General features: G+C 37.5%; 1 protein-coding gene across 1 annotated transcript in view; it reads left to right on the top strand.

The window, feature by feature from the left end:
• LEAP2 (liver enriched antimicrobial peptide 2) overlaps positions 1-12,158 on the top strand; it is a 112,932-nt gene that overhangs the window by 26,494 nt on the left and 74,280 nt on the right. The window contains exon 2 of the mRNA XM_053717176.1: positions 8,163-8,305. Coding sequence (XP_053573151.1) covers positions 8,163-8,305 — 143 coding nt within the window. The remainder of the gene's footprint in view (positions 1-8,162; positions 8,306-12,158) is intronic.

Genomic DNA, 12,158 nt, shown 5'->3' with positions numbered 1-12,158 from the left:
AAAACCGGGCTCCAGCCTGCTGCGAAGCGCATATCAATGTAGAATCTAGCACAAACTTACTTCACCACCTCCGTGGGAGGCAAAGTTTGTAAAACTGATTTGTGGGTGTGGTGAGGGGTGTATTATAGGCATTTTGAGGTTTGGGAAACTTTGCCCCTCCTGGTAGGAATGTATATCCCATACGTCACTAGCTCATGGACTCTTGCTAATTACATGAAAGAAATATCAATACTCAGAAATTAGAAGCGGACACCAGCACAGATTGGTTGAACCAACTTCAGTCACAGATCAAGGAGTACAAAGAGGCCTTGATATTTAATTATACTTTAAGAACAGGAAATTGGCAATAGTTACAGACGACTACAGAGAAAAAAGTGTATATAGGTGGTTGACCGTAGGTGAAGGGGGCAATAGAGGATACAGACCTAGAAGACAGAGGCGTAACAGACAATACACAAGGGAAGCCTCCAGACTATTGATATCAGCTCAGGCACTGATTCGGATACCCCGTCGACCACACAGGCTTCTACACTACCTTACAGAGGAACCACACTGCCTTATAGAGGAAACAGACAGCCACAACCTTTTTTAGGGGTGACTACTCGATCAGCAATAAGGGGAAGAGGAGGCCACATCCAAGAAGGGGTGGTCAGAGGCAGACCACCGTTCCCCCACCAATCCCTATAGAGGTATTACCAAGTAACAATTTGGTCATTAATATCAGTGACCATATATTATCGGACTCTGAAATTCAGCTTCTAAACAAAGGACTTAATTTTGTACCGACCAGAAAAAGTGACCCCTTTGACATATGGATAGACCATCAGAAATTCCAGCGATCCCTTAGGTTAAAGGAACACTTCAGCAGTAACCAGACTTCTGACATCAGTACCCCATTTCCCAAACCTAGTAAATTTGACCCTACAAGCTACAACTCAAGTATTAAGACATACTCTTGTTTGATAAGCAGGGATGCCAATATGGCTCCAATGCCAAAATATAGAAATAATCTGACAAAAGAGGAGGTTCTAGCAATAAAATCTCTAGCCACGGACCCTATGATTATCATCCACCCGGCAGATAAAGGGGGAGCTACGGTGGTGATGAAATTGAGTACTATCAATCAGAGATTATGCACCAACTCAGTGACACCACAACCTACCAACATCTACAAAGGAACCCGATCAAAGAATTTCAGAAAGAGATTGAAACACTGGCATTGGGGGGTGTATCTCAGGGCTTTATTGATGAAAAAAATAGGAGATTTCCTGGTAAAGGATCACCCGAAATGCCAAATATTGTACACTTTGCCAAAGGTTCACAAAAATCAAACCCATCCGCCAGGTAGGTGTATTGTCTCTGCCCGAGACTCTATTACATCACCACTATCCCAATTTGTGGACTTCTTTTTACAGCCCATGGTCAAGAATGTGAGATCATATGTCAGAGATTCAATTGACCTTATACAGAAATTGAAGGGCTTGAAAATGGAAGATAACTGGATATTAGCAATGGCTGATGTTACCAGCCTCTATACGATTATACCACAAAAGGAGGGCATTAATACGGTAGCAAGAGCATTCAGCAGGTACCCTTATGTGGGCCCACCAGCGACATTCCTGCTACAAATTATGGAGTTGAGTCTTAAGTTAAATTACTTTAAATTTGAAGAGTCCTACTACTGTCAAAGGGAACAGCCATGGGCTTGAACGTTGTCCCCTCATTTGCGAATCTTTATATGGAGTACTATCAGGAGGAAATTATGAAAGTCTTCCAGAAAAAAGAAGTAATAATATACCAACGGTATATTGATGATCTCTTCATCGTCTGGGGTGGTTCGAGTGAAACACTACAAAACTGGTTTCAAGAACTGAATGAATTAAAGCATCCTATTCAATTTAAAATATCCTATAGCCAAGACAAAGTGGAATTCCTGGACCTGTGTATATATAAGGATGGTGTTGGCCTAGGAACCACATTATACCAAAAACCGACAGAAAGGAATTCAGTACTACATGCACAGACTTGCCATCCAACATCTCTCCTCAGAGCCACCCCACAAGGTCAAATGTCAAGGGTTAACAGAAACAACAGTGACTCAGAGACAATGAAAATACAACTTCAGGATATGGTGAATAAGTTCATGATAAGGGGATACAAATGGCAATATCTTTTAGAGTGCATAACTGGACAGGACAACCGCAAGAATAAGAGTGAGAGGGATTGTACAAAACGTATGACCTTTGTGACAAAATATTGCCCTGACACCAAACATAATGGACAGAATATAAAAACTCATTGGCATATTATTCAAAGTGATCCTTCACCACCTTTTGGAGATTGGGGCAGCCCAAGAGTGGGCTATAAAAGGAACCGGAACCTAAAGGACCAATTGGTGTTGACTGATCCTAAACATTGCTATGAAAAGAACACATGGCTGACAAATATTAAAAAGGGATTTTTTTCGTTGCATAGGGTGCACCACATGCCATGCTATGATCCCAGGATCCACATTTCATCACCCTGACACGAACCAACAATTCAACATTATCTCACATGTACAACACCATTTGTGGTTTATATGATCAACTGCCCATGTGGGCTTTTTTACACAGGAAAAACAGTTGATGATGTCCGCACCCGCATGGCTAACCAAAGGTCAGCAATCAGAACGGCAAAGAACCAAAGAAGTGATCAACCGGTGGCACACCACTTTGCCATTAGTGGACATACTGTACAGGACCTTCAGTTCAAGATTATTGATCATGTGCCCATACTCCTAAGGGAAGGAGATAGACATTGCAAGTTATTGCAAATAGAATCTAAGTGGATATTTAAATTGAATACCTTACGTCCAAAGGGACTGAATGTGAGCCTAAACTGGCACTGTTTCTTGTAATTGGGACTAGTTAGTCTACAAAGGATCTGAGTGCTTTCCTCCTGTGCAGTAACAACGTTGAAGAAGAAGACCCCCCCCCCTATACTCCCTATTTGAGACTGTGTTTTACATAAAGACTTATAATGTTAAGCATGAGAGTCTGGAGTCCATTCTATGAGTGACAACAGTTCATTATGTTATTTGTACTTGTATTTTATTTTATTTTTATTTATTATATTATTATTTTTATTTATTTTTTATTTTTCATTTATCATTATTATTATTTATTTTTTATTTATTTCTATTATTATTTCTATCACTATATTTAATTTATTTTACTTTTTATTCTTCTTACTATGCCCCAGCAGCTTCACATATTGTCATAGCAACCATCAGCCAAAGAAGGAATACATGTTTACACACTAGGTAGCGGAACAGCAGTATTATATCAGACAAAGAGGTATCGTAAAACACCTAAGTGGAGACAACAGATGTAAGGAATGAAAAAGTGGAGAACAGGAAGTGCAATTCTTCTTACTATCATTCTTTATAGGCTTCTCTTTATTGGCTTTCCCCTTATTCTTTTCTTTTCCTCTTTTGCACTTCCTGTTCCCCACTTTTTAGGTGTTATGATACCTCTTTGTCTGATATAGTACTGCTGTTCCGCTTCTTATTGTGTAAACATGTATTCCTTCTTTGGCTGATGGTTGCTATGACAATATGCGAAGCTGCTGGGGCAGGTCTCCTTTGTATTACGCCATTAGTATGCGGCATGATGCACGTTACACAGCAATACTCAGGCTGTGCTGCACCCAGTTGTTGTAGGCAAGATTGTTACAGTAGGTTGTAAGTAAGATTGTTATGGTACCTCTTTGTCTGATATAGCACTGCTGTTCCGCTATCTATTGTGTACACATGTATTCCTTCTGTGGCTGATGGTTGCTATGGCAACTATGCGAAGCTGCTGTGGCAGGTCTCCTTTGTATTACGCCATTAGTATGCGGAATGATGCACGTTGCACAGGGATACTCAGGCTGTGCTGCACGCAGTTGTAGGTAAGATTGCTACAGCCCTAGAACCGCCAGAAAAGCGGTATAGAAGGTAGATGTTAGTATTTAATTTATTTATTTTGATATGATGATCCGAGTATTAATATGCTTCTTTGATATGTTGTAGGTACAAGTGCTGCATAGCTCTGGTCTATAGGCTGATCGTAATGTATAACATGCATTGTATCTCTACTCAGGTTTTTTCCACTGGTGTTCACGTTATTATGATTTTTCAATTTTAGAATTTATACATATGTGGACCACACAGGGAGTGTGGTTTTATCTACTATACATTTGACATATATTCACTGCAATGATGTATTTTGTATTTGTAATGTTTTAGATGATTTAGATTTGGATAAGTGTTGGGCAGGCAAAGGTCCTGTTTACTGAGGATCATTATCATTATGATTTTGGTGCAATTTCTCACTGGGGTGGGGCTTATATTGTTTAAAATGTCATTTGAGATCTATGTTTGTCTGAGGAAGGGGAGTGTGTCCCCAAAACGTCACGCTTTAAAGATTAAATTCACTCATTAAAAGACCAGCGAGTTCCTCCTTTTGTCCTTATATTTAACTGTTGGCACTCTGGCATTTGCAACTGAGGTGAGAGTGCTCTCTTTTGAACATATATATATATATATAAATAATACAATGTAAAGGGAGATTACAAAAAGATTATAATTACCTCTTTTTACATAAAAAGGGAATACAGCACTCTTTTATTGGATATAAAACATATTTATTTATTGGTTCATCCAATTCATACCTCTTATGACCTCACCAAGTTCATTGTGAAAAAAAATCAAAGACCCAAACTTACTGAATATACATTGCTGAAATCAGAAACTACTACATACATGTGGCTCTAAATATACATAGCGGAAAGCAGAACCTACCACGTGTATAGCGCCAAAATGCTGATGAAGTACCTTCATTTTACATTGAACAATCATATGCAATGAATAAACATAGTCCCTGCTCGAGTCCTCTATAAGTATGAATTACAGCAAGGCAGGTTAGTTCATAGTAAACAATCTGATATGAGCCCAGTTAGAAAGTTTTCACTTTATAGTGGCGGTTTTCACAGCTTGCTCATAAAGACAGACAAACAACCGTTGAAGACAATTACTCCAAAGGTATAGCGGTTGCCGGTAAATGACCGCAGTATTCATACCGCACTTATGGTCTATCCGGAAGGCTCTCACCCTTAATTTGCTATTTCAAAATAGAAAAGAGTACCTTTCCTCTAGGTGTTTATTCGTTACAGGATCGGGACACACAGCTCAGCCAAACGCCTCCAAGGCGTTATCGAGAGGCCTTGGAGGCGTTTGGCTGACATGTGATACCCAATGTAAAATTAAGGTTTTGCTAGCTCACTTTAAAAAGCTACATTTTTTATTTTATTATTACCAACACTACACTGAAATTTGGGAGCAATTGGGGAACATTTAGAAAATTAACCAGAGTTCTGGTTATTTATTGTGCGCCCGTATTTACCCGTTTCCACTTGTAATCTACCCTTTAATCTATAAAGGTTTTGAAGGTCATGGGGGCATTCCAGGGGTGTATTTTGAACTAGGGTGGCTTAATTTGGGGGGGGGGGAGCAAATTCTTGGGATAATTTCTTTGGGATGATGCCTTCCCACTCCAAATGTTTAATTTATTCATTTTATTGCAAACTGATTATCCCTGATTTTCTAGCTGGGGAATTGTATTGATGCATCTTTGGTCGATGGTCTTGAGAAATATGTGAGCAAAGATATCTTTTGGGGATGGGGTTTCAGAGGGTAGAAGACTTTCCAGTGCTTAGGTCAGAACAAAAACTAAAATACACAACTGAGCATTCATTGAAATTCCATAATGAAAACATTCAGCTATTACTAGTGTTAATATTTAGGAACCTACCCTCTGGAATGCTCTCCCTTGCACTGTCAGACTTTTCCTAATCTACTTTCTTTTAAACGCTCCCTTAAGACATTTTTATTCAGGGAAGCCTACCAACCAACTCAGTAACAAATTAATTCCACTTACCCAATAATTGCCCTCATCTAAATCTGTATTAACATCATTCTCACATATAATAGGGAAAGCGAGATGAAGTATCCCACAGCATACAAAATGAGATCAGTAGAAAGTGTGAGTACCCATAAAATTGTAAACCTACACAAACACTTAATAGGTATCTTACTATAGCCTACTCACCCCTAGGAAGTCCAAGATCTCAGCGCATCCGTGTCAGGATAACGAACAATTTGTCACTTCTCCTATCAAGCAGTTCTAGTAAGCCGTCAGAGGAAGCAGGGTATCCAGGGATCCGTATGTCTTACGGGGCTGAGAGCTTACTCAGCACAAAACTATACGTCTACCCTTCGATTAGAGCCTCTGTCTGAGATCCGGCATACGGCACTGAGCTGTAAGGAGATGACGTCAGAGTAGGCGTTTCGGCATGAAAAGAGGGGTGAAGGCTTTCTTCGTCCAGTTCAGGTACTCACAGCAAGAGTTATAAAGCAAGAGCCGAGTAGCTGGTGGTAGTCACAGTAAAAAATAGGAAGAAGTGGTCTTGCTTAGAATAAAAGATCCTTTATTAGACATAAAACATTTTTTAAAAAAAAACATGCAGGTTCAGAGTGCAAAAAGAGAGTGAAAGCACTAGACAGTTGACATGTACAACATTTTGCCACCACACATAATTGTGAATTACATACATTTAGATGGACAGCCAATGAAAAGGTTATGGTACCCAAGAGAGGAGGTGATATTGACATTCTTCTAGCCAAAGTGAGGTGTTCTGGAGGACCAGAACACCCCAAGGCTTAAATTCTAAATACAACCTCATACATTTTTGGGAGTAATAGTTCATGCCTGTACACTTTAATATGTCTTCCATAGTGTCCTAATAGTGGTTTAATACTTGGTTCCACTTTCACATGACCCTACATATTTCTTTACTTTGCTTCTTATGACAATTCCTTCTCCAATATAATTTAGGTCTCATTTTTATACCAATTTATATTGGACTTCCTCTGCTCGTTGTATAGCTAGAGTATATATATATATATATATATATATATATATATATTCTATATTTGGTATTTATTATGTGCATTTTCTGGACAATTGGCCTATATGATATATACAATGAATCAATTTATATAATTAAATTGATATATATATATATATATATATATATATATCCCCCTATTGTTCCTTACTATTTCAGCGATGGACAGTATGATATTTAGTGCCTTGTATATTTTTATACTCCTGTTTATCCTATTTCATTTCAGCATATTATCCTCTTTATTTACTTTCTAGGAGCATATCATTGTTGTTACTATATCTGTTTTCTTTTACAGTACATTATAATATTATTATTTTCATATCATATAACATGTACTATAGCATTATCTATATTGTTTCAGTATATATATACCGCACTCTGTATTTTTTTATTTATTCTTTATATTTATGGCAGTGTGCCTAATCCAGTATTTGCCATTAATATACATTGTGTATTGCTATATGAAATATTTTATTATAGCTTTTGTGCTCCTGTCACATGTTTTATGTATGTATTTACCAGTCCTTTCATTTGCTCATGCAGCATTTTGGGTAAATTTATTTCACTGCACAACATCTGAGGGTGTTTCAATCAATTAGTTTTAACCAATTATTAGTCTTATCTGTTATATTATCTGTTATATTCACCTGTTATATTCACCACGGCCGAAACATGTCAACCGTCTAGTGCTTTCACCCTCTTTTTGCACTCTTAACCTGGATGTTTTTTTTTTACATTTTGATGTCTAATAAAAGAACTTTTATTCTAAGCAAGACCACTTCTTCCTATTTTTTACTTTAACATCATTCTCACCGCATGTTTCCCACCCTCCTACATTGTACTTTCCTACGGGAAAAGGGCCCTCAATTCCTCATGTATGCATTTGTCAAATTTTGTTATTGTCTCTTTCAAGTTTTGTATCATTTTTTTTAATTTAAACAAATTGTACAGATGAACAGCGCAGGAAAATATGATGGCGCTTTATAAATAAAGTATAAGAAAAATAATAATTGAAAATTGAGCTGGGAGCATACAAAGTTTAGGCATTGCCTTTAACAAGGTTTTGGAAACATTGCAGTAGATCTATGTATTACTTAATGTTGTCTCATCAAGCTTCAGTGTGCTCAGATATAATGAGTGGAAACTAACATATGTCAATTTATTTTCTTTAGTTTGATTGTGCTTCTTTAAGTCACATGGCATTAAGAGCAGCAGTGAGAATCCCAAGAATGACACCATTTTGGAGAGGATTGTCCTTGCGCCCTATAGGGGCCTCATGCAGAGATGCAACAGAGTGCTCTACAAGGCTGTGCAGGTAAATACCAGATATATTTTCCATGTTTATTATTAAAAGAACACAGAAGTCTAAAAAAACAATTTATGTAAGAAGTCCATGAGCTAGTGACGTATGGGATATACAATCCTACCAGGAGGGGCAAAGTTTCCCAAACCTAAAAATGCCTATAAATACAACCCCCACCAGACCCACAATTCAGTTTAATGAATAGCCAAGTAGTGGGGTGATAGAAAAAGGAGTAAAAAGCATCAAAAAGGGATCTGGAAATATAATTGTGCTTTATACAACAAAACATAACCACCATAAAAAGGGTGGGTCTCATGGACTCTTGCCAATATGAAATAAATGAATTTATCAGGTAATTTCTTACATAAATTATGTTTTCTTTCATGTAATTGGCAAGTGTCCATGAGCTTGTGACGTATGAGATAGTGATACCAAATATGTGGAACTCCATAGAAGAGTCACTAGAGAGGGAGGGAAACAATAAAAAGCCATTTCTGCTGAAAAATGTAATCCACAACCAAAAGAATAAGTTTTTCTTATAATTGAAAAGAAAAAAAACTTAAAACATAAGCAGAGGAATCAAACTGAAACAGCTGCCTGAAGAACTTTTCTACCAAAATCTGCTTCCGAAGAGGCAAATACATCAAAATGGTAGAATTTAGTAAATGTATGCAAATAAGACCAAGTCGCTGCTTTGCAAATCTGATCAACTAAAGCTTCTTTCTTAAAAGCGCACAAAATGGAGACTGATCTAGTAGAATGAGCTGTGACTCTCTGAAGGGGCCTGACCCGACTCCACATAAGCCTTATGAATCAAAAGCTTTAACCAAGATGCCAAGGAAATGGCAGAAGCTTTCTGACCTTTCCTAGAACCAGAAAAGACAACAAATAGACTAGAAGTCTTCCTGAAATCTTTAGTAGCTTCAACATAATATTTTAAAGCTCTTACAACATCCAGAGAATGTAAGGACCTCTCCAAAGAATTCTTAGGATTAGCACACAAAGAGGGGACAACAATGTCCTTATTAATGTTGTTAGAATTCACAACTTTAGGTAAAAATGTAAATGAAGTCCACAAAACTGCCTTATCTTGATGAAAAATCAGAAAAGGTGACTCACAAGAAAGAGCAGATAATTCAGAAACTCTTCTAGCAGAAGAGATAGCCAAAAGGAACAACACTTTCCAAGAAAGTAGTTTAATATCCAAAGAATGCATAGGCTCAAAAGGAGAAGCTTGTAAAGCTCTCAGGACCAAAATAAGACTCCAAGGAGGAGAGATTGATTTAATGACAGGCTTGATACGGACCAAAGCCTGAACAAAACAGTGAATATCAGGGAGTTTAGCAATCTTTCTGTGAAATAAAACAGAAAGAACAGAGATTTGTCCCTTCAAGGAACTTGCAGACAAACCTTTATCCAAACCATCCTGAAGAAACTGTAAAATTCTAGGAATTTTAAAAGAATGCCAGGAGAATTTATGAAAAGAACACCATGAAATATAAGTCTTCCAAACTCGATAATAAGTCTTCCTAGAAACAGATTTACGAGCCTGTAACATAGTATCAATCACTGAGCCAGAGAAACCTCTATGACTAAGCACTAAGTATTCAATTTCCATCCCTTCAAATTTAATGATTTGAGATCCTGATGGAGAAACGGTCCTTGAGACAGAAGATCTGGTCTTAAAGGAAGTGGCCATGGTTGACAACTGGACATCCGGACAAGGTCCGCATACCAGAACCTGTAAGGCCATGCTGGTGCTACCAGAAACACAAACAAATGTTCCATGATGATCTTGAAAACATAAAAAAGACAGATGCGCCACATGGCCCAATATTGTATGTTCAGCGGGGTAGATATATTCTAGTGGTGTCAATATTAACTCACAATCTAGGGAGCACTTCAGTTAGTGCAGCAGGAGCAGTCTGGGATCAATCACAGTCACCCAGCAGACCGACCTCTAGGGCAAAATAGTATGGTTCTGTAGTGGAGATACAAGCAGAAACAAAAGTGCCTATATGGCCTAGTACTGTTTGAACCAGAGGATGGTGTTCTGTGTATTTGAAAATATACTCACAATTTGTATAGCATCTTTATTGATGCTAATCAGGCAGGAAGGGATCAATGCAGTCACCCAACAGACTATGGCAGGTTTTTACAGCAGGCAGAGCCGCAGAGCTCTCAAGAATCAGGTTAGGTCCAAATGATACACAATAGCAAGTGTTTAAATAAAAAGTTGGTACTTTACTAGATAAAACCAATAAGAACAAGCGACGCGTTTCTCAGTCTCAGACTGTTTCCTCAGGCTTAATAAAATAGTTTACAAACACTTGCTTTATATACCTAACCAAACTAATTACCACAATTGACACCACTTGTTGTGGGTGTGGTCTATGACATCATTAGTATCCTAGCTGCAGAGATATTTTGACAACAACAATGTCTACATATACCCAATTTGTATGTTCTAAATCACACAATATAAATATACATTGTAACATACAATGCATAAATTCATCACAGATGGTTTATACAATACAAAACAATTTGCATGTTTTTTTGTGAAGCAGACCAAAAACAATTGTAACTTGTGATGGATGAATTAGTCATAAATCAAAATTCATTATATACAATGTATAAGCTAAACATATATAGATTAAACACTTTAGTTATTTCTACACAGTTCCTTATTTTATTATTTCTAACGGATCATTCTCAAACGACATTGCCCCATTGTGATCCCTAGTAGAGAAGTAATACACTTTGTGTTGATAGTACTCAAACAGGCATTGGTATTAAGGCCATTGATTTATCTTAATCTAAATTACAGATGCAATAACATTACCCTTTTGTGATGAGGAATATTCCTACTAGGGAGTGAATCGAGATAAACCAAGCTTGTACATTAATTTCAAAGCTAGATCACTTACTTTATTCAAACCGCCAGTTTGACTTTCTAACTGGCGTGCATGTGAAGCTAGTGCGCATGTCTGTAGCGTTACCATAGGTACCCGGAGACCTATTCGGCTCCACGCTAAGCGCAAGTGAATGTGATTACGTGATAGGATAATGTAATCCTATGAGTGAGAGTAGCTATTGGCTGGGTTCCATCTATGGGCGTTGGTTATACCAATCGCTCTGATCATTGTCAACATTAGCGCTAAAAATATTCTACCTATAATTAATGATCACAATATTGTCATGTTGATGATTATTGTTATTTGCTATTATATCATACACGAAATGTGTTATATAGAATTAAGGTGTATATATATTTTGTATTACTAGATAAAGTGATAACATAGTAGTAGACATGATATGTGGGGATTATATGTCGGCGTTTCTTAATGCAGTCAGCGCATGCGTATGCGTTCGTCTATAGGTCATTACATAGCGAGAGCGCATGCGTATGAAAGAATAGGCACATTGGGTCTAGCCAATGAAAGAGAGTAGAGCCTTGGGCCAATCAAATGGTTGTTTCCCATCACGTGATGTGCCCGATTTCGTCACTAGAATATATGTTATAGATCGGAGCTGCGGGTAGCAGGTTCAATCCATAACATTAGAGACGGAACTGTTAAAGACAGTCTGCTAGATAATAATTAATAATAAAGTCAGTGCGTTCATGTAGGGCTAGATGTACAGGTCAAAGAAGTATAATCCTTGATAATAAGCGACTACTATATTTATCGAGTCACTGATCCCATAACAAGCTCATAATAAGCACCATTCAGCAATATTATAACCAATCAAATTAATAAATAACTGTTGTATATCGGTAGGGAACAGAGTCTGTGAAAAGGTGTAAAATATTATTAATATAAATATTAGAGAGCGACACACGCTCACTGTAGGCTACAAATTA

Source organism: Bombina bombina, chromosome 6 (assembly GCF_027579735.1).
Source record: "Bombina bombina isolate aBomBom1 chromosome 6, aBomBom1.pri, whole genome shotgun sequence".
Taxonomy (NCBI): Eukaryota; Metazoa; Chordata; class Amphibia; order Anura; family Bombinatoridae; genus Bombina; species Bombina bombina.
This window is presented reverse-complemented; position numbering and strand designations above follow the sequence as displayed.